This window comes from Corythoichthys intestinalis, chromosome 21, assembly GCF_030265065.1.
Source record: "Corythoichthys intestinalis isolate RoL2023-P3 chromosome 21, ASM3026506v1, whole genome shotgun sequence".
In the NCBI taxonomy this organism is placed as follows: domain Eukaryota; kingdom Metazoa; phylum Chordata; class Actinopteri; order Syngnathiformes; family Syngnathidae; genus Corythoichthys; species Corythoichthys intestinalis.
Genome location: NC_080415.1, coordinates 40,222,116 through 40,246,593, shown reverse-complemented (window position 1 = coordinate 40,246,593; position 24,478 = coordinate 40,222,116). Strand labels below are relative to the sequence as shown.

Genomic DNA, 24,478 nt, shown 5'->3' with positions numbered 1-24,478 from the left:
ACAGCAGTTGGATAATTGGACGTCTTCCTCATGAGTAGGGTGACAAGCGTTTGAATTATTTTTTTCTGTGGCGGCGGCCATCTTGGTTAGGGCGAACGGTGGTTGGAAACTAGATCTCGAATAGTAAATCATACAACGCATCGGCACTTTATTTCTGATAATGTCATTTTAGTGCCAGAACGGTACCGATATTAGTATCGGTGATACTCGTTAAAAGGAGGATTCTTCTCTCATGACGCAAAAAAATTTACAATGCATTTTGATGTTTCAGCACACCCTCAGAAGTCAATAGCAGCCGAAGGCCGACGTCGAGGACGACGTTCTGCGTGCTGGTAAGTCCTAATATTTGGCTTCTGAAGATTTGCACTTGTCACCTTTGCATTTTTCTACATTATTTTACACTTCTTCACTTCACCAAAAATATTTTTAATACAATTTAATAAGGCTCTTTAGTTTTGGGTGCAGAATCAGTTGAACTATATTTGTTCATAGACTTCGTAATGTATTGACAGGACATGGTGCGCGGGGCCGATAAATAGGGGGCCTGCATTGTTGGCGAGGCCATCAAAGCTGACTGAGTGGAATCACGGACAAAGTACTTTTTTTGTTGAAAATTCTCGTGAATAAATACTGAAATCCCCAAATTCTTTTGCAATATGGACATAAAAGTCTTGATTCTTGGTTAACCCTTTAATGCCAGCAATATGAAGCAATTATCAGAGGATCCCAAAATTTGAAAAATAGGGTCCTAATGAAACCTTTTTTTTTTTTCAAATTTGTAATAAGGAAAGTCAAAATGAATATGTGTAATAAGCGCTCAGATATCTATAACCCTTGCTAAATCCTGTTTGTTTTTTTCATGGAACCTGCAGATGCATGTGTTGACTTGCATCCATCATTTTTTTTTTTCAAAAAGACATGTCAAAATTCTGAATTAGTCTCAAAATCGTGAAATTTTAGGTGTATCAAATGTTTGCAATTTAGGGTTAAAAGAAAAAAATGTGCAGTAAGCATTTATTTTACGTAAATACGTCGAAGTGCAATGTGAGTCTGTTAGTGAATGTAGCTAGTGGTCGCCTGATGTAAACACAGCTTTTCTGGAGAAAATTCTGGTGAATAAAAGCTTAAATTCTGAAATTCTTGATAGATATGGACGTAAAAGTCTCGATTCTTTGTTAAAAGCAAAAATGTGCAGTTAGCATTTATTTTACGTAAATATATGTCGAAGTACAATGCTAGTCTGTAAGTGAATGTAGCTAGCCGTCGCCGGAAGTAAACAGAGCTTTTCCGGTGAAAATTCTTGTGAATAAATGCTTAAATCCCCAAATTCTTTATAGATATGGGCACAAAACAGTCTCCATTCTTGGTTAAAAGCAAAAAACTGGGCAGTTAGCATTTATTTTCCATAGATATTGCGAACTATGATGCCAATGCAGTAGCGGCTAATTTCTCCCATTGATTTTGGAAAAAATGAAGAAATGAGCTCCCATTTCGAATTAGCTAACGGTTCAAAATGTGTGCATGGTACGAAAAATACAATAAATACCTTCAATCCTGGAACAAATCACTCCTGAGACAATCCTTCCTGTTTGTATGCGGTACAGCTTTTGTACTTTTATCCTAAATCCAGCGTTGACTGCTGCACGTGTCATTATTGACCAAGTGCCAATAACTGAAGCGGATTGTGAGATGCCTGGCCCATAGGCGGAGTTTGAGTTTACGATGTTACGTGTATATTTAACACCTGTGGATAACATTGAGAATCCAATTGAATGTAAAAGAGGGCTTATTCACCGCCACAACAGCTTTGGGAGCAAAATATTACAAGGGTGCAAAACTTGTTGTACAATTTGCGTCTTTAATATTGCAAATTGAAACTCTGCTCACCATTTTGGCGGTGCTCTCTGGCTTTCCATGGTCAACATTTCCAATCCTTGGTTTTTGCTCAGTAGGTTGTCACTTTTGAAAGCTTAGGTTTGAAAAAATGACGTGTACTAGTATCTTGCTTCTTCGTTCCTGAGGTGGTTTTGGCTAACAAATGAACAAATGACCGTCTAGGGTGCTAGTTGTGTTACTTTGTGGGTTTCTTGAATAAGACAACTTACTGAAAAGGTTGATGTTTTTTACTGACAGATCTTTAGTTACAGAACAGAAGAGGCATCATCAACATTAACTGTCCACTGGCGGGCTTTTTATCAGCGGTCTCGAGCTCGCTGGGTATCTCTGACTTCCGTGTGCTGTGACGAGCAGACATTAACTTATCGAACATGCAGATACGATTCGCTCATATCGTTACAATAGTCATACGATCTGTTTGAAAACTAATTTTGACCAGTTATGATTTTTTATGTTCATTTCATTCATTTTTTATTGTTTTATTGCGTTACAACTTTTATAGACAATATTTTACCTGAAAATCTTAATTTTAAAATCATATATAGGAAAGTCAATTACATGCAATGACACCTTTCGGCCACCAGGGGAGGTTTGGCCTCCTGTGAAATCCGCCTGTGATCTGGCCCCCGCTTGAAGGTGTTGCACAGTGGCTGGCTGAATTGACCTGTCAGTACAATTATGAAGTCTATAATTCGTTCATTCGTTGCCATCCCTTCCACTTCAAATAGATCGGAACGTGGTATCGGTACAGTATTGTCCAGACGCCTGGGTATCGAAATGTTCACTAACTAGAGAAGTCAGTTTAGGACACGGAGAATTCTATTTACTGCTTATGTGTTGGTTGGTTGGTTGGTTGGTTGGTTGGATGCTTGTGGACAGCTGGTGTTTTGTGTTTACATCTTAAGCGCCAACCACTCAAGGAGACACTCTTGGCTTCACAGCTCAACTCGTTCCTTTAGAATCTTCACTCTCATGCATTTCATCTGCAGCCATCTTATTTTTGGGTCGAGGCGTCACCCAGATAAAATGATGAAGCTGGTAGTCCTTGGGAAAATGGATTTCTTCTACAAGAAAGGCATCATGTAGTAAATAGGTTGACAAACAATATTTATTTAGGTTCACAAAAATGATAAGTTAATTATCAGGTAGTCCACAAATATTGTGGGAATGGTCTCATACAGTCATACAAAGTGGCGGAGGGAGGTGGATGTACATGAGAAACCCAGAAACTTAACCAAATAAAGTGGGAAAGATCAACTCAAGCACATCTTGAATCAAAATTATACAGAGGGACATGATTGTTTCATTTTTTTGCCCTAATCTTAATTTTTATTTTTAAAAAATCCACCATCTACATAAAATATATGAAATTTAAAAAATTAAAATCAGGGGACGAGCCCTGCGTGTAATACAGTGATATGAAAAAGTATCTGAACCTTTTGGAATTTCTCACATTTCTGCATAAAATCACCATCAAATGTGATCTGATCTTTGTCAAAATCACACAGATGTAAAAACAGTGTCTGCTTTAACTAAAACATTTATAGGTTTTCACATTTTAATGAGGATGGCATTCAAACAATGACGGGGGGAAGTGAACCATCTGCCTCAGGAGACTTAAAGAGCAATTGAAACCATTTTTTACCAAACATTTTAAATCAGGTGTGTGGCCAATCACTGATGAGTGGTTTAAAGCTGCCCTGCCCACTATAAAACACACACCTGGTACAATTCTTGATGAGAAGCATTGTCTGATGTGCATCATGGCTCGGTCAAAAGAGCTGCGATCAAGGATTGTTGATTAGTATAAAGCTGTGAAAGGATAAATAACCATCTCTAACTGGATAATCATCAATTGACAGAAGTTTTTTGTTTTGTTTTTTTGTTTAACAAATGGAGAGAGTTTGGCACTCTTGCTTCTCTCCCTAGGAGTGGGTGTCCACTAAAGATGACGCCAAGAGTTCAACGCAGAATAGGTTAAAAAAAAAAAAAAAAAAAAGAACCCTAGAGTGTCTGCTTAAGACTTACAGAAATCACTTGCAGGGCCCAATAATATCTTTGTGCACACATATATTATATGTAAAACTATTGCCAAGAATGGTGTTCATGGGAGGGCTCCACGGAGGACTCCACTGCTGTCTAAAAAAAAAAAAAAACAGTGTTGCTCGTTTAATGTTCACAAAAAAGCACTTGGACACGCCACAGAAGCCAAATATTTTGTGGACTGATGAAACCAAAGTTGAATTGTTTTGGAGCAACACACAACGTCATGTGTGGAGGAAAAATGGAACAGCTCACAAACACCAACACCTCATCCCCACCGTGAAGCATGGTGGAGGGAGCATCATATTTTGGGGCTGTTTAGCTGCCTCAGGACCTGGACAACTGGCAATCATTCATGGAAGAATAAATTGAAATGTTTTGCAGGAAAACCTTTGGCCGTGACAGACAGTTGAAGCTAAAAAGAGGATGGATGCTGCAACATGACGATGATCCAAAACCCAGACATACAGGGTGTTCCAAAATGATTGACCCCACTCTAAATGCCCATATCTCAGAAACTACACGATGGATCTTAATGAAACTAAATACACTTTATGTTGGCGGTTTTATTGGTTAAATTTACAAAGAAAATTACAAATATTTGTTGGTTCTCTGACAGATTTTCAGAAATGTTAAACCCGAGCGCCGCCCTTCAAAATGCCTTTTCGATTGAAGTGAACAGCATTTCTTAACCTGAAAAACAGAAATGCCAAACGTCACACACAAAAACTTGAAACGTTTCTACACGAGCTGTGAAAATTGGAGGTCATTCCAACAAAAATTGTCAAAATGACTGGCCTACGAAATGGGGTCAAACATTTTGGAACACCCTGTAAATTAACTTCAGAATAGTCCAGACTTGAACCCCATTGAGATGCTGTGACATGAATTGAAGACAGCGATTCGTGCCAGACATCCCAGGAATCGGACTGAACTACAGCAGTTTTCTGTAGAAGAATAGGCCAAGATTAGTCCTGATCCATGTGCCAGACTGATCTGCAGCCCCAGGAAGCGTCTGGTTGAAGTTACTGCTACCAAATAATAAATGTGATGGTTCACTTACTTACCCCCCTCCACCTTCTGTCATTATTTGCATACTATCCTCATTGAAAAAGGAAAACCTGTAAATGTTTGGGTGGTTTTAATTAAAGCAGACACTGTTTTTTCATCGGTGTGATTTTGACAGAGATCAGATCACATTTCATGGGGATTTTATGCGGAAATGTGCGAAATTCCAAAAGGTTCAGATACTATTTCAAAACACTGTATATTGCCCAACTCGGCAAATGTTGTCAAAACCCTTGTGGCATACAGTTCTTTTGAGGAAATGATCATTAGGGCCACGCAAAAAAAGGTAAACATCTGTGGATAATATCTAGAAGAAAAAAAAAAACATAAAAAATACAAAAATGAAGTTGCAATTTTACAAAATTTGATTTGCTTTAGCGAGAGTAGTAGTATAAACAAAACAATGTTACAAGAGTAACCTTTTTTTCCTTCCATTTTAGAAGTACTTGTAATGTAGCTTAAGAATGAAGTTGTAGTACAAGAAAAAACGGCATAAATAGAAAAGTCTTGTTACAAGAATAGTCTTTAACATTTCAATGTTTTATATACTACAGAAAATCCTTGTAATGTTACATATGATTACGTCTTTTTCTTTTAGAATTACAACTTCATTCTCAGTCATTTTTGAATAATACAGTAATTGTTGTCTTTTGACTTGATTCTATCTTGATTTTTTTCTCCTTGGTGTGGCCGTAATATGTGAAATAACCGGTCCGTTTTTGCCTCTTCAACATTAGACGCTGTGTGAAATATGCCTTCACTAATTAGTTGTCGCGATTAGATTTGTCCATTTTTACTATAAAAGGTGTTATTGACAAGTCATGCAAAATGTTTACAAAGAGTCAGAAAAAAATGGAGTAGTCGCATCCCTCTAGGATAACAAAACTATTATCGTTAAAAACAATACTAACTCATTGGCTGCTATTGACGTTGATAGACGTCCAACTTTGTGGCTCTTCAAACTGAGTTTATCGCTAGTACACGCCGAAGCGGGAGGGCTGACGTCGAATCAGCGTTGAACAACAAACATTGATAAAATAGTTTTTTAAAAAAGTTATGACTAAATATGAATGTGAATTAGGGCGGCGTCTAAAAGTTATGGCATTTTGTAAGTTACAATGAGGACAAAATGGACGACTATTTCCTTCAGAAATATTTTATTACAGATTTCTGACTAAATTGTAGTCTACAACTGTATTGATGATCAAATTTCGTTGGCAACTTAATTTATTCATTGGATTTAGTTGATTACTTGTTGCAGCTTTATTATTAAAAAGGCTAGTTTAGACAGTAAGACCTCTAAAAATGGGTAAAAAATATGTTTTCCAAAGTGAAAGCAGATTTTTGTTCAGGTCCTACTTTGACTTTAAAAAATATAATGAAGAAATGTGATAAGATTTACAACTGAGAAGTTATACAGTGTATCACAAAAGTGAGTACACCCCTCGCATTTCTGCAGATATTCAAGTACACTGACACAATGACACTTTGACACAATGAAAACTAGTCTATGTGCAGCTTATTTAATACAGTTAATTTATTTCCCCCGCAAAATATTGCCATTAATATTTAAACCCCTGGCAACAAAAGTGAGTACACCCCTTAGAAACTACATCCCTAAAAGTCCAAATTGAGTACTGCTTGTCATTTTCCCTCCAAAATGCCATGTGACTCATTAGTGTTACTAGGTCCAGGTGTGCATAGGGATCAGGTGTGTTCAAATTGGTGGTGCAGCTCTCACTCACCCATACTAGTCACTCAACGTTCCAACATGGCAAAGAACTCTCTGAGGATCTTAAAAACGTATTGTTGCGCTACATGAAGATGGCCATGGCTACAAGAACCCTGAAACTGAGCTGCAGCACAGTGGCTAAGATCATCCAGCGTTTTAAAAGAACAGGGTCCACTCAGAATAGGCCCTGGGTCAGTCGTCTAAAGAAGCATCACATCCAAATGCTTTCTTGCTGTCAGCATTGGGGCAGAGATTGAAGAGGTAGGGGTTCAGCCTGTTAGTGCTCAGACCATACATGAAATTGCTGTGCATGGCTGTCACCCCAGGAGGAAGCCTCTTCTGAAGACGGTACACAAGAAAGCCCGCAAACAGTTTGCTAAAGACTATGGAAGGGAATCAGGAACCGGTTCTTATAGAGAATCGGTTCCATGTGTCCAATTCCATGGAATTCTTTGGCACTTTAACGATTATCTTATAGCTTCCAACCAGCACGAATTACGTCACATAATTTATGCATGTTACGCACGCTCGATTCAGAGTTAATTTTGCACTATGCACTGTACTGTTGTAATTGGCAGTATTTTTTTTTTTTTTTTTTTTTTTGAGGGTTATCAGCTCATATGTCCTTTTAAAAAGGAGGATTTTTTTTTATTGCTATTAGAAAAATGTTTCAGTAAAATGTTACACATTCTTGTGTAATTGCCACAGTTAACATCGAGGCTTTGGGACTCTATAATCGAATTGTTAAGCAATATTGATAATGGAATCAATCGTGAAAATCGTATAAATTTCCATCCCTACTGAAGACATGTCAACAAAGCACATGGATTACTGGAACCATGTCTTATGGTCTGATGAGATGAAGACTAATTTTCCATTGGTCTAAAGCATGCGTGGCGGCGACCAGGTGAGGAGTACAAAGATAAGTGTGTCTTGCCTACAGTCAAGCGTGGTGGTGGGAATGTCATGGTCTAGGGCTGCATGAGGGCTGCAAGTGTTGAAGAGTTACATTCCATTGAGGAAAACATGAACATGTACTGTGAAATACTGCAGCAGAGCATGATCCCCTCCCTCCCGAAACTGGGTTGCAGGGCATGACAATGACCCCAAACACACCTCCAAGATGACCACTGCTTTACCGGAGAGGCTGAGGGTAAAGGTGATGGACTGGCCAAGCATGTCTCCAGACTTGAACCCAATAGAACATCTTCCTCAAGTGGAAGGTGGAGGCACGCAAAGTCTCAAATATCTGGCAGCTCTGCAACGTCGTCATGGAGGAGTGGAAGAGCATTCCAGTGGCAACCTGTGAAGCTCTGGTCAACTTCATGCCCAGGCAGTTCTGGATAATAGTGGTGGCCACACAAAATATTGACAGTTGACATGTTGTACTGTATGTTAACATTGACAACTTTCACTAAGGGGTGTACTCATTTTTGTTGCCAAGGGTTTAGATATTAATGGCTATATTTTGAGAGGAAATTAAATGAGTTCTATTATATAAGCTGCACACAGACTACTTTTCATTGTGTCAAAGTGTCATTTTGTCAGTGTTGTCCCATGAAAAGATGCGAGGGGTGTACTCACTTTTGTGGTACTCTGCAGCTAATCGATTACCGGTAGTTGTCGCACCTCTATAATGTCATTGCATTGACTGTGCTGGGAACGTCGCCCCAACCAAGATGGCCGCCGTGAGACCATTTCGGTAGGGGGCGATGAAAGGCCTTTTCACGCGCTTGCCGTGAATTGAAACGAGTATCACTAGTAAACGTCCGTCCATTTGAAGTGGGAGGGTTGGAAACCGATGAACAAAAGCCATCCCTCCCGCTTCAATAGCAGCCTGTGAGTTCAATGCGGGATGAATTCAAATGGGTTGGACGTCTCGCGCCGTCCGTGGCAGCCAATGAATTGAAAGGACTAGGGATGATCTTTTCTGGTACAAACACACAATCTCATAAAGTACAGTTGTTTGAAAAGAAGCCGTTGTATTTGCGGGAAGCGAAGCAAAAAATGAAGAACATGTCCTGTGTCGTCAGCGCAAACAGTTGGTTTAAAAAGAATCCCTGATTGGCTAAAAAAAAAAAAAGTCAGGCGACCAGCAGGTGAGGTAAGAAGCAACCCCGCCTTGACGATGGGGATGACAATATGGAGGTGTGTCCTCTAATGTGTGTTTACATAGACATTTGTATAGATTTCTATGCTTCAGTCACTTAAAAACACTGCATTGCAAGTTCTTCTCTCGTCATGCAGCACAGACGCTTGCAGAAACACAACAAGACCAGTGCAGGGGGGGGCGAGGGGTCGGGGTTTCACACTGGCGAATAAAAAGTGTTTACAGGGGAAGGGGTGAACCAAAAAAAAATTAGAAAATTGATTTGCTGCCTTGAATGTCCTCGAACATCACAGAATCCTTGGGCATGACGTTTTTTTTTTTTTTGTCTGTTTTCAAATTCTAATATCATTTATATAAGAAAAACTTAAGATTTCACATCCTCTCTTATTACTGTGAGTGTGCGTTTCTCGTATTTTTTTTTTCTACTTTCGTATTTGCATTGGTTTTTCTCCGCTTCTTGAAAAAAAGTTCACCCAAAGTTTTTCTTGGTTTGCGTAGATTCCGTCCGTCTCTTTTCCGCATCCGTCTCGCCGCGTCCCATTTTGGGTGGGGGCGGGGGGAGGAGGAGGAAAGACAAACCGTCGCCAAAAGCGTCCCCCCCGCCCGATTCATCTCTCGGCCTCCATGGCTACGCTGGCCTTCTGCTCGGCGCCGGCGTGAGGGTTGACGCCCGTGGGCCAGGCGGGACAGGGCGGCGCGGGGGCCTGCGCCTGAGTCCAGAGTCCCTGCGGGGGCGGCGGCACGTTGGGCACGTTGGCCGACAGCCCCCAGCCGCCGACTTGAGGGGGCGGCGAGGTGGCCGCGGACGCCGCCGCGGGGCTGCCGCTGTTGAAGCTTTCCGACGCCTTGAGTCGGGAGAACATGGTCAGGGCGTCCGGGAAATTGGGGGGTGTCGCTGGCGTGTTGGCTGGTGTGCACATCTGGTGGTTAAGAAGCAAAGTAAAGGAAGGATTAGCGCTCTTCCAAAACACTTGAGACATGGTGGAAAATAGATGTATCGCATTTCGACAAGTGACGATTCGATTACGATTCGTAAATGTTCAAAAACGATTATTTTCCCTAATAACTTTATGGCAGCCACTAGTAGCGGAACCAAATTCAAGACACGTTTGCCGCTCGGACACCTTTAACGGTGGCACGCACAACGTTATGATGGATGCTGCCGGTTACGCTGCTGGAGCGAGAGATTTACTCCTTTTCAAAAGACTGGAAAATAAATTTGTGTATGAGACAGGCAGGTACCGGCTTCTGTGCGCAAGTTTTTTTTAGAACGAGAGGGGAAGAAAGAGTTCGTTGCTCCTTGTCTTTCAGTTAACCAGCAGTAGGTTCAAGTCGTGTTTATTAGAACTACTCGAGTTGTGAAGTGTGGGGGTGGGTCAGTGATGCTGTGTGGCTGTTTCGCTTCCAAAGGCCCTGGGAACCTTGTTAGGGTGCATGGCATCATGAATGCTTTGAAATTTCAGGACATTTTAAATCAAAATCTGTTGCCCGAAAGCTGAAGATGGCTCGTCACTGGGTCTTTCAGCAAGACAATGACCCTAAACATATGGCCAAATCTACACAGAAATGGTTCACCAGACACAAAATCAAGCTCCTCCCATGGCCATCTCAGTCCCCAGACCTCAACCCCATTGAAAACCTGTGGGGTGAGCTGAAGAGGAAAGTACAGAGGAGAGGACCCAGGTCTTTACTTCTTCATGTGGAATATTTTCCCCACTGAATAAATGCACTTGTACTGCAGGTTGGATTTTTCTCTTTTTTTTCCATTAAGGTCCCATGTTTTTTAGAAAAACAAAATATTAGAAGCTAAAAAACACATAATTATTATAAATCCAATAATTATGGAGGGCACTGTATTTCCTCATAGCTCCGTGCTCTTGTTTGGTTCAAAAATACTGCGCCCACTGTGAAAATGAGAGCGCCACTGCCACCCACTGAGTGGACATGCAATTACACTTTTTCTAGTAGGGCAAAAAAAAGTATGTTCCCCGGCATCGCTCTGCGCCGTATTTGGGAAGTACAGCAATAAATGAACATCAAGTATTTCCAAAATCTTTCATAAAAATGATCAAAAAATGTACAAATCCATCCTGTTTATTCCTCACCATGAAAACACACCAATACATATTTGTGCCAGCAGTCAGGAAACACACCCAAAGCACACAAGACTGTACCAACGCCAATTTTGTGCCTCAATGTACAAAACACAGACACACGATTTTATTCCAAGCTTCCTCCTCCGAGTCGTTTGTGACAAAGAAAACAACAACTTGCCGTATTCCGGTGGGAGTAAAAGGTGGAGTCACATCTTTCCATCTAAAAATAAGAGGTAAACAGGGAACACAACCAGTGACAGACAAAACTAGCTAATCAGTCAGGTAGCCAAAAAGAAGACAATTTTAAGGCATCTTTCATATTGAGCTGCTGCTTAAGGCAACTTTTTGAAAATATTGCTCTGTTGTACTAACATTTGACCTTTTCCTACTTGTACTTCACGGATCCTTGGTAAATGTCAAAGCAAGAACCTTATTGATCGGGAAGCGCTTCTGGCACAAGATGACCGAGGGTCAAGTGACAGCAATTTGTCACTGTCGGACCAAAAAAAGAAAATACGGGGACTGTTTGTTGTCTCGTTCAAAAATGTTTGAGCTAGATACCTAAGATCTTGCAGGTTCAGAACATACCACTTTCACCTGAGGATGGACTTTGACCAACATGGATGTTAACCTTTGAACATCCATTTTCTACACACCGGGCCATTAGCAGTATTCTTGCTAATCAAGTACTACCGTATTTTTCAGATTACAAGTCGCACCTGAGTATAAGTCGCACCAGCCATAAAATGCCCAACGAAGAGAAAAAAAAAACATTCAAGTAAGTCGCACCGGAGTATAAGTCGCATTTTTGGGGGATAAAATCCAACACATAGAACAGATATGTCATCTTGAAAGGCAATTTAATATAAAAATACAATAGAGAACAACATGCTAAATAAATGTACAGTGTACAGTGCATGAACAACGAAATGTGAATATACTGTCCTACGCTACGGCTCGGTCCTGGCTATCCAGCGAACTCCCAAAAGACAATGCTGGACGTCCGTATAATTTGCTGAATCAATTTGGTCCTCGATACCAAACAGGTTCGCGTCAATGTAAATAAATGATAATTAGGTGCTTTTACAGCAATGACAAAAACGGTTAGCATGCGTTCGCTAGCATTAGCACATCGTTCAAACACCCACACAACTGACTAAGTGTCCGATCGCGGGTGGAAAACACACAACAACAACAGAAAAGATGATACACACAGGAGTTGTCTCTGTAGAGATATTTCAAAAGCATAAACAATGAACGTAGCTTCGCAGCCGTGTTTCTCTCTCGCTACCTCACCCACTCACTCAGAGCTACATAGCTGTCCGTCTTCTTCTGGCGTGTGAGCGCTCTTCACGTAAACAAGTGCAAGTGTGCCCCCACGTGGGCGTGAAAAGTCAATAATACAATTGAACACAAATTGCCAAAGGCAGAACGCGAACGTGGCCATAGCTATTAAGTTATTCAGATAACTATAGCATAAAGAACATGCTTTACCAAACCATCAGTGTCACTCCAAAACACCAAAACAACACGTAAAATGATATCATAATGTGTTAATAATTTCACACATAAGTCGCTCTTGAGTATAAGTCGCACCCCCAGCCAAAATATGGAAAAAAAGCAACTTAAAGTCCGAAAAATACGGTAGTACATATATTATATTTGCTTACTCACTGATACCAAGTACAAATACTTGATATGGCTGATGGCAGCTGCTATTTGGCGGGGAGGGGGGTAAAAACGGCACACATTTAAGTAGTAACACTTTTAGAGGAACAGCCTATCATATACTTATATTGTAACAGTGCACATTTTTACAATAGTCTGTACCACAAGGCATTAAAACGGAGTCATAAAGTGGATATACAAGGACACATTTTTGTTGTTTTCTGCATATGGGACTGGCATGGGAAGATAAAAAAATAAGAACTTCTATAGTATAATTGAATTGTTTCAATCTTGGAGTCCATTTTAAAAGATCATGTAATATATTGTTTTCTTTATTTTCCAAGTTTGTTCTAGCACAAGGCTTGACAATTAAGGAAAACTAATGAATGGAAATTTTGAAAATGCTCCTCTATTGTTAAAAAAGTGAAACACTATTTCTGAATCCACGCCCGTATTATGAAAGTACTTTTTATTTAATGCACTAGACAAGTGATTCCTGAACCACCAGTCCGGGTACCGATCCGCGGCGCATTTGTTACCGGGCCGCAGAGAAATAAATAATTTGTTAACGACCGACAACCCATTACTTGACACAGCAATATGTCTGTCTACTCTGTTGTCTAATCCAGTGTTTTTCAACCAGTGTGCCGCGAGAGATCGTCAGGTGTGCCGCCAGAAATTATCCTATATCGCATTTTATCTCGTCGCATTAAAGAACTGCTCGGATTTCTAGCCAGCAGCCACCTTGCTGCCCGCGACAATGTGGACCACAGCACGTCTACTGTACATCATTTGATTAGAACTGTCAAGTGTCGATATACACAAAAGTGTCCTTTCCATTTTATCCATATGTGACCACCGTCAATCCTGCCCCCGTGTTTTATTCCAAAACATTGTCGAAGACAACAAGGCGGCTGATGGCTAGAAATCCGAGCAGTTCTTGAACACGACACAAGCAGTTACGTCATCGCTAAGCGAAACACCCGTCGCTTCAAAACAAGTCTATGGACTATTTTGTTCGCCTTCGTGAAAACAGAGAGAAACTGGCAACTTTTTTTTGAGAAAAACTTCAAAGGGACATAAAAAAAGTCAAAGCCAGTTACCTTGTTGCTACATCCAAACAGTCCCACGCAAAGCCATTGTCAGCGAGATTGTCAGCCCTGATGCGGTTAATGATATTGCTAAAGTCCCCATCTGATAATTCTGAGCTTTTCAAGCCTAACTGCTATAAAAAAAAACAAAAAAAAACAGAGAAGGACTGACAGCTGTTAACGACGATTCCTGCCAGGATATCAGCTTTGTGTTCATCTAAACAGGCTCAGGTTTCCCACTGAGTGAGTATAGATGTTGAGAAATTATTTCATAAAAATAAATGCACTGTACAGAAAGTAATTTTGGAACATTTTTGGTCTGTGATGTGCCGCGAGATTTTTCCCAATGTAAAAATGTGCCGTAACTCAGAAAAGGTTGAATAACACTGGCCTAATCCAAGTAGTTTTGCATACATCGCCCTCTTCTGGTTGGCTGCCATTACTGGCGTGTTTGCACATCTGTAGCAGCCCGGCATCAGTCAATGAAAACACTAACGTTAGCTGCTGTTGGCTGTGTGCCACAGACAGCTTTTTTACGGGGAAAAGGCCACCTGCTGAACCAGAATAGGAGCCTACAACCAAGTCCATTCTGCATAATATGTGTCAAAAAGCTAGCAAACGAGGCAAAAAAAGAGAATGCACTTAGAGCATCATACTTTGTGGTGAACTGTATTGGTGGTAACCTTTCATGATTGGAGAAGAACTTATTATGCATGCAACTAAGGATGTTTTCCATCATGTTTTAGGAGAGGCCGTTGTTAAAAAATAGGTTGATTCGGCATACGCTGAATTACATTTTCCTTGCACTTGATGTTCATTTTCGTGTTATTTTATATTTACTGTCATTTTACATTGCCAATCCGTGAAAAAAAGGCCCATATCACACCGGTCCGTGGTGCAAAAAAGGTTGGGGTTGGGCTACTGCACTAGACCAAAAGTATAATCACAATGAGAACAAGTAGCAACAACTGTTGAAAAACAGGACAGGCTGGAAAACAATATGCCACATACCTTAACCTGAACCACTGTAGCCTTTCCTGTCACCCAGATTACAATGAGTGTTTCATCTGTACAATTTTTTGGCTAGCAATTCTGACATACGGCTAATGCAGATACCACACCAATCGTATCGAACGTTCAGTCGCTGCCACCCTACCGCTTCAAATGGTCTGGACGTCTGCTGGTAATAATTTGGCAGCCAGAGGAAGAAGAAATTTTATTTTTGACCTCACTGGTGCAACACCGCTGCTAAGTAAGGCGAGCGTGTCCACTGTATGCTCCTGACAGGAAGTGCTGGCTCATGTCTTTGAGGCAGTTTCCTGCAGTAAAGCGATACCCCAGAACGTACGCGTAACCTCTACCGCCGTCTCGGTGACGGCTAACATTTGGATTTGTTTATCTTCCGCTCAAACGTGTCAATAGTATTACAGCGGGCGAGCGAGGACGAGACCTTCCATGTCCTTGAATTCAAAATGAGGGGAAAAATCTGACACCTGTCCTCTCAGGTTGTCCGCAGAGACCTCTGACTCATCCATAAACACGCGCGGTCGCGTCGTCCGGCTAACACATGCGGAGACCACACACTGCAGTCTGCAGATTTTTCTTGTAAGACTCAACCGAAGCAATTTTGAACTGAAGAGCAGGGGAAAATGAGTCATTTTCATTAGAAAATCTGGCTTGCAGTTGGATTGACATCGATAAAAGAAAATTGGAAACTTGCTTGGCCATTAGTCCAACAGAATTTCAATTTTAAGTCTTGATTAGAGAGAGACCTATTACAGGCCGGAGTGATTATCAGCGCCAATATTCTGAAATTTGACGTATATGGGTATTGGCATTTTTTGTAATCCGACCCGCCGATATGAAAATATCTGTTTAAAATTGGGTTATTTGGGCTTAGATGCAGCCGCGCCTCTCTCCTGCACTAGTATTCACCCCGTCCTCTGATTGGTTAAATGGAGTTACTTGTATTTAGGCCTGTCGCGATATACAAGAGCAGAAAATGCTTTTTCAGCCTTGTCTGTGTTTTCCGCCGTATATTAATAGATTGAGTACACCCATTTAAACGCAATAAATGTTTACTCCTAAATTCAAAAATATTTTTCAAGAAATCGCAACTAAAACAATAAACTAGGGCTGTCCCAAACGACTAATTTCCTCTTGATTAGTCAGCCGACTATTTTTATGATTAGTCGACTAATCAAATTTTTTTTTTCTTTTTTAAACTACTTGAATAATGACATTTTTGTTCGAGCTTATTAATTCACAAAAAACATTTTGGAACACCTAAATTCTTTATGAACGTATAAATAAATAACATCAATACTAATAATAAATCACAAACAATGAGGTCAAATGCTGCTGGCATTAACTAGTGCAAAAAAATGTAAACGGAAACACTGTGACTTCACCTCTTTAACAGGAGTCAAAACAATTCTTACTCTTTTTGTGGTATGACATTGTCTATATCGTTCTAAATATTAAAATGAATTGCAATGTCCCGGACAACCATTTTCAGAATACTTTGGAGTTCAGATGCTTTTTCTGGTGTGCATTCCGCATTTTGGGGGGATGGGAAAAAATGTTCAACTTTTGTTTGTTTTAACCTGAAAATAGATATAGTAGAGGGCACACTGAAATATTACAATTATTTTGAATGAAAGGCACACATACCCACAGTAACAAAAATTAAATATATAGTATTATTTTTTTAGTATACTACTATATGTAATACTTTATAATATTAAGTAACTAACATTAGTGCAGTCATAGATTACAGTAAGCAGGCCAGTGCTGTTTTCATATATTATGTATATACAGGATATATGTATATTTTCCCCAAGTGGGAGCTTCCATGACCCTAATAAATGTAAAAATAATTAAAAAAAATATATAACTATAATATATATATATATATAAATTATTTTATTAAATAAAAATGCACGTTGATACGACGCACATAAAGGCAACTTCCATTAAAAAATCGTTTGAAAGTTGTATGGACTTACAATCCGCTAGCTTGTTGTTTCTTTTTGTCTTCGAAAATTACAATTGGGTGACGGCGCTTCAAGTGTTCGTTCATAGCCGACGTGCTACCGTTGTATGCGAGCTCAGCTTAGCAAAGAGTACACAAAGTGGCACCCTCCATATTTTCCTTGAAATAATTCCAGGCTCTGGCTATTCTGGTCCGTTTTTTTGGCTTTATGCCGCTTTCACGTGTTACCAATTCTGCCCTTTTTGGTAATTGGCGGTGTTTTCAACTCCCTGTCGTAGTGAGGAGTGAACCGGCGATTCACTTGGCTCGTTGTCATCGGTTCGTCCGATTTTCTCCTTAGGAAAGGGGCGACGTGCATAAAAACACCGAGAGGCGTCGGATGGCTCTTTATGGATACATTTATTGACCAAAACAAAAACGTGGGGGATGCAGCCACTCAACTCGGCGCAACCCGCGCACTTTTCCAACTCATCGATCTCGCTCCCGCTCTCGCGCCCACTTTCTTCCTCTTTGCTCAATCTGACAACGCCGGTCACATTGAAATAACAGCAGCCCCCTTGATTTATTGTTATAATAAACAAATACAGTACTTATGTACAGTATGTTGCATGTATATATCCGTCTTATGTCTTATCTTTCCATTCCAACAATAATTTACAGAAAAATATGGCATATTTTATAGATGGTTTGAATTGCGATTAATTACGATTAATTAATTTTTAAGCTGTGATTAACTCGATTAAAAATTTTAATCGTTTGACAGCCCTAAGTGTTACGTTTGTTATGGTCCGACTTGCGGAGCTGCAATAAACGTTGACTCAAATGAGTTCAAGAAACTAAATTCTGTGCTTTGTCAAGAGCGAAAAAAGCAGAATTTAACAAAGACGAAATCATTCGCCCGATCAGAGTGAAGTATTACCGAAACAAAATGGTGACGTCACGTACCGCAATGGTCGGCAACGGATCGCCGCATACGTTTCTTCAACACAACATGGCCGTGACATAAAAAAAAAAAATTGGTTTTATATAATACATTTCTGTCTCCATCCATGTACCCGTTTATAATGCGCACCATGATTTCACAAGTCGATTTTGGGGGAAAAAATATATTCGGGAAATTACGGTAATAATCGGTATTGGTCCTGAAAATCCCATATCGGTCGATCTCTACTCTTTATACATTCAAACATAGCTGTGATATGTTGTGCGTGCTCGCTGTGGAACTGGTGTGTTTATTATTTTCTACACACCTACTGTACAAATGCTGTCCTGTCAAAACATTTTTTGATGACTAATGAAAAGATTTTTGTATGACATGACATGTCAGCTTGCAACAATAAGTAGAGCAAAAAGTTAAAACGTCAACTCAATGGCTTCCATCACCAACAATTGATGTCCAATTCATTTAAACTGGGAAGACCGGCTGTGATGCGCATCTCTTAGTGCCGTTGACGTCAAGCGCCGTCAATGGAAGAGTTCATTGTTGCACCAAAGTGCGGACAAAAAATATTATGGGCACTGGGAAAATTCGAGTCCGCGGCCCGAGGAACAAATCTTGTTGGCCATTGTATAAGCGTGCACAGAAAGAGAGTTAATGTTTAATTTGACGGCTTTACTGGCCATATGGACACGCGTACGTTATTCGAAAACAAGGTTGACTATAATCAAATAGGGGCTTAGATTTATATTTTAGGAATGCTAACAAGTGAGCAGACAGTAGTGGCTCTGTGCCCGAGGTTGTGAAAAGTCAAAATATTTTCCCTCCGCAGTGCTAAAACAATGCCTTATTTGTACCGTAAAGGTCACTTCAGTGCCAGAATGTGTACTGTCAACAAAGAAAGGAAGCTAATTTACAAAGAGATGCTGTTTATTTAAATGGGCAGGACAAATGAATTATTGATCAATGGTCATGTCGAGATTTGGATTGTGCATTGATGTAAAAAGTTTTGTATTGGTGTATAATAGACCGTGTGGATTTCAGCAACAAACCAGGGGAGCAAATAATTGACTGTCTCTGAGTAAATACAATACCAACATAAACAAAAGAAAACAAGCCTGGGCTATTTTTAGCTAGAAAATAGACATCCTGTAATATTGCTACAGGTATTTATCGTTTATGATACAAGCAGCCTTTCATCAAAAGTAAGCCAATATGGCATAGGACGCCTGCTTTAATTAAGATTGCTAAGAAAATAAATCAAGTGAGTGCATAGAGTTGTTTACAGCTGCTGATTAATACTGTGTTTATGGATCTGGCGTTATTTTGTTCATTATATCAGTTGACTTGTGGTTTTTGTAGATGAGAAAGTTGACCTTGAAAACCGTACTTCAGTGATTGAAACAAAAATGTTAATGTTTAACTTGTACATCAACTACTGGCTGGCAATAAATGGAAACCAAGAGTTAATCAGAAATGGATCATGCACTTTTTTTTTTTTTTTGATGATAAATGAAGTAGGGCTGTCAAACGATTAAAATTTTTAATCGAGTTAATTACAGCTTAAAAATTAATTAATCGTAATTAATCGCAATTCAAACCATCTCTAAAATATGCCCTATTTTTCTGTCAATTATTGTTGGAATGGAAAGATAAGACACAAAACGGATATATACATTCGACATACAGTACATAATTACTGTATTTGTTTATTATAACAATAAATCAACAAGGTGGCATCAACATACACAAATTAATTACCGCCCGTTAACGCGATATGTTTGACAGCCCTAAAATGAAGCTATCGCTCAGAATATCAACACATAAGTAAAAAATAGGATTGTTGAGTGTCCAGAGTAAGTCCAAGAGTAATTTGAGATTAGAGCTGTCTAGCCATTTGCGATCATGCGTGGAAAACACCAGAGGGTTAACAGACAACCAGTTGGAGTTTGTGTCCAAAACACAGCCAACGGAGAGGCGTTACCATGGGGATAACTGTTGAGAGGAAAGATCGCAGGTCCTCTGTTGACAGGACCAATCTCTGCGGTCGAGGCGGCTCTCTCGTGAGCTGCTCTGCCGGCGTGTGGAACGCGTGGCCGACGCGATCGCGCCGGGCTGCGGTCGGCCTCCGCGTAGCTAAACACTCCGCCGTTTGTGGCTGAACATGCATTTGGGTGCAAACATATGAGAAAGGGAGTTATTTCTAGCCCCACTGAACGCATTCTTGAGAAATACTAAGAGTGTATGCCAGGCTGAACGGGAGAAGCGGGGGGTTGTGTCATTTTACATACCGTGCGATGTTAAACCGCAAGACAAACTCGGGGCTTTAATTCACCTCTTAGAAGCCTCTTTGCATACTTTAATCCAGCTGGCAAAGAGATATTCAGCCACATTTTGCAGTCTGAACATGCAGCAGATAGAAGTTGGCCGAGACTTTGACTAGACAATAACAATTGTATATTATATCAGTGACACAAAATCTACAGACTGCCAGCGTATGTTTTTCATGCGCCCAATACAGCGGTACACCTTGTGTGTATTATATATCACCCGAAAATGAGCCTGCGCCTTTTAATACAGTGCACCCAATGGTTGTGAAAATACTGTAATATAATCGTAAATAGCGTGACTTATACAATTAATTAACAATTCACTAAGCTGAATCGCCCTTTAGTCGAGTATCGCAATTATTGTTTGTGGCAGTCTTGAAGTGACAGTCTGCTCCACTAGCCAACCCTGACCTTTCACTCCTTCCATCTTAGCCAGCTTCAAGCAGCTGAAACCCCTCTCACATAGACATTGGATTAAACAGTTGATCATTAGCTAGTTCACCCCGTGTTTTTGTATGCTGATGTCGTTTCACTGTACATTTGACATATGGAAAGGCCCGAGAAGTCAGCGACAGGAGGAAGATAGGAGAACTGGGACTGCAGAGAGTAATTGCTGCGCTCTACTGTAGCCACGGCACTGGCAGACATGCTAACAATAGACATCACGACTCCATCATAAGGAGAAAAATAATTTGGCTCGGTTAAAGACGGGCTACGGAAACTGGGCCAAAGGTCATCACGAGGGAGAGCAGCTGCAAAGAAAACACAAAGGTTCCGATCACTAAGAGAAGCAGTATCCCAACAGGCCAGTAGCAAGAAGTCCCTTTTTTTTTGTTCAGCTAACTTGAAAGCACAGAATAAATACCAGGATGAGAAAGCCGGTTAAAGGTTACTACCACGACCCAGGTAAGCAGGAAAAGGATGAACTAAGCTTGTGTGGGTGCGAGCACAGGAATAGTAAGATTAGATCTCAGCTAGCCAGTGTTGAAATGTCAGCTGACTAGTCGGGCTTTGTCCGACCGGGCAAACCTGAGGAAACGGGCCGATGTGACGGCAATGATTTGTTACAAACGACAAGCTCCCTCATGGTTTGAAGCCATAAGCCTGCCAAACCGCAGCGTAGGGAGTACAGGAATGAGTTCAAAAGCACATCTTTCCACTAAGATTTGTGTGTGTTTAAATGCCTTTTGTGCAAGTGGTTTGGGTTCTGGGAAGTGCTGCTCCTGGAAAAGTGCAGGGCAACATGAAGGAACACATCCCTAGCTAGCACCTTCAGATGTGGCCAACTGCCTGGCATGGGTGTAGAACAGTCTCAAACTATTGCACACTCATGGGATTATCCTGTGCGGTCACACACACAAAAACCCTTGTTGAATCTGAAGGAGATAGTACCATTTCTTGTAGCCACGTCTAACTGTTTGCATTACTCTAACACAATATAATCAGGGAGTAGTATTGTTTCTCGTATTTACTGTTTGACTGTTTGTATTACTCTAACACACCCAATATAAAATAAATAGCACTTATACCATAGTTTAAGGAAAACAAGCAGAATATATTTGATATAAGGCATAAGAGATACATGACGCCTTCTTATCACAGAAGCCCAACATGTGTGCCATGCAACTGAGTGAGCAAGACTGACGCTGACAAGCCCTCGTCTACACAACCAACTACAGCAATCAGTTCTCCCGGACAGTCCATAACAAATGTTCCAACCCAAGGAACACCGGAGAACGCCCGATATCCAACTGATAACACGACTGACAAGACTCCATGAGCCACTTTGACGGTGAGGTGGCAAAATTCACAACCCTCGTGTCCCGGACAACAGTAACTCCCAAATCCTCCTGTCCAATCCGCAAACAGGCAATAATCCCTAAACCCACCCTTCTTCCTGCCCACAGCCGCTCCGCGAGAGCCTTCAAAAGACTGAATGTTTAAAGTGCGTATGACAGGAGAAAAAAAGTCTTAAATAGCATTTTATGTGAATTAGAATCATATTTTGAGACGATTCGACTATATACAACAATTTAGCAAAGCGCAGATGCGTCCCCAACAGGTGGATGACGTCAGCGGGAGAATGGGCTCATCGGTTTTACTATTCAGCCCGAGGAAAACGCTTTCAGTCTCTCTACTCCAATATTTTTACAGGATATTTATTTTTGTCCAAGTATTTTCCCCAATAGCTAAATAAATGGCATTGTCGTGACAAATAAGTCTTGTGCTAAAGGGAATATGAAATAATAAAAATGCATTTATTCAGAACGACATGGCAAAATTACTCCATGATGGTCAAAACTGTCGACTTCACCTTTACTGTCGCACCTCCTGAACGATATTTTTTGCCACCTAAATCGGGCTTATGCAATTTACCTTCCCCGGCTTCGGAGAATGTAAACAAACCAAGAGGCATGACAGCTAGCCGACACGCTAACCCGAACCGAGTGATAGTTCAAAGTCTTCGAAGCGGAAAATCACACATAACTAGCCCGGCTCTTTTCACATGATGACCGGGTTGTCGATTGTCTTCGCCGATCGGCATCCCGCGCACACGCCTCTTCCTCAAGTACAGCAATATTTTTCTGCAGCCGTTTGGCTGGCATGATGCGAAAAATAAATGAATTAATCCGCAAAATCAGCTGAATACGCAGTTCTTCTCATACAACAGGACAGCTGTATAGTGAAGAGGACTCCTTCTCCCATACACGTCACAGCGCCCTCTTCCTCAATGCAAGACCGAAGACGGAAGTCTGTTATTTTCGTAGCGCGGGATTAAAAAAATTGAATAAATATATCGATCGCTTCTTCACACATCCAAGTGGTCCGTTTAATTCAGGAGCATAAAATACCGCATGTATTATGTAATAAACATGCTTTTTCGTGTCACAGGCACTTTAACTAATCGTGGTCATTTTTCTTGGGAACCTTTTTGACGTGTGATAGGGTAACCTTGCCTCCCCGCCTGAGTTTTTCTGTTTCGCCTTGCCATTTTGACCACTGTCGACCTGAATAATTTCGACTAAGGTGAACCCGCGGATTTTAGCCTTCTGGCCGGACTGACGTGGTCTTGCCGGCCCGGGTGGTTGGAGCTGCGCCAGCGCGGGTCCGGCGTTTCGGCCGGCGCGATTCCGGCAGTCGGGCTAGGTCAGATTCCTTCAAATCTGACCCCGTGAAAATGCATTAAACATTGGCATTTCTTTTGTCTGCAATAATGTATAGAGTTGCAAACATACAAAGCAGGCCTTATCAAGAACAATCCAAATACCTGGCATTGCCACGTTATTAGTCCGCTTCGCTAGACGTGTTGTTTTTTATTCTAAACCTCGGAGGAAAATGGCACAATAGCCTCCATCTCAACTAATTATGTCTCATCACCGAGTGACGACAAGGTGTTTCAGACAGACAGAAATGAGAGCAGACAGTTGATGCGGTCCTATCATAATTTATGAATGGGATATTAGCCTGCACCGGCAAAGTACCAATTTCTAGTCTAGTCTCCTAGATAAAAAAAGAAGCTTGAGGCTGGCACACCCTAGAACCAAGGACGCATTTTTGGCAGAAAAAGCAAACCAGAAAACTGCTCCTTTGCTGTACAGCAACTGCACATTGACCTTAATGAAACGAGCTAAATTGACCTTATGCGTGATGGTGGTGATAACCGGCAATTACCGCACAATAAAGTCAGGGTCATTGAAAAAATTGTTTGTTCCTGACATTTATCACATATGGACGCGAGCAAGTACTCTCACGCAAGCCCGTCGACAGGGGAGGGGGGCAACAGGGTATGTTGACCATAGGGGCCCCTGAATGACACTTAATTTATTTTACTTTACATTCACATAGTTCTTTTATTTAAATCATTGTCTGATTAAATATTATGTTCTACTCGATATTAGAGCCGGGCGGTATATTGAAAATTTACCGTTACCGAAATTCTTCATGATAACCGATGTAATTTTGACCATATCGGTAAATTCAGTTATTTAATAAAACAAAAATACAATCTTTTCATCCCGCTTTGACTGTGTTGTTCGGCTGTGTTCATTCCCCTTTAAGAAAGCAGTCAGTGTGCTTACGTATGAAGTCACGTGGTTAACAAGAACTCAAACAAACAGAAGCCCAGTAGGCTAACGCTAATGGCTAACGCTTCGCCTAACTTTCACCCGACATTAAGACTCTTGGTAGCCCCTGGTTCTCGTGATTTCAGGAGAGGGTGCTTTCAGTGCATTCTACTGGTAGCCAGGCCACAGGCTAACGCTATCGGCTAACGCTACAAATGAACGTGATGAGTCTGATAGTGACTCTAACCTTGTCGAAACGGCTGAACTTAATGAGTGGATTGGGCACGGGCTGCACCTAGCAATCAGTAGGTCGTGTTATTTTGTATCTGTGTGTGTGTGTGCTTTATCTGATAGCATGATAAAAACTGTGAGTGTAAAGCATTCTGCATAAAGTAAAACATATATATATATAAAATATAATAATATATAATATATATAAATATATAAA

General features: G+C 40.7%; 2 protein-coding genes across 3 annotated transcripts in view; one reads left to right on the top strand and one right to left on the bottom strand.

Annotated features, from left to right (window-relative positions):
* The window catches only part of foxj1b (forkhead box J1b), a 72,708-nt gene that overhangs the window by 9,057 nt on the left and 39,173 nt on the right, over positions 1–24,478 (top strand). The window contains exon 2 of the mRNA XM_057825235.1: positions 272–332. The gene's annotated coding sequence lies outside the window, so the exon portion shown is untranslated. The remainder of the gene's footprint in view (positions 1–271; positions 333–24,478) is intronic.
* Positions 2,987–24,478, bottom strand: part of ubald1a (UBA-like domain containing 1a) — a 106,561-nt gene continuing 85,069 nt past the window's right edge. For both annotated transcript variants that reach the window (XM_057825237.1, XM_057825238.1), the window contains one exon: positions 2,987–9,769. In XM_057825237.1, coding sequence (XP_057681220.1) covers positions 9,458–9,769 — 312 coding nt within the window. In that variant the 3' untranslated portion in view covers positions 2,987–9,457. The remainder of the gene's footprint in view (positions 9,770–24,478) is intronic.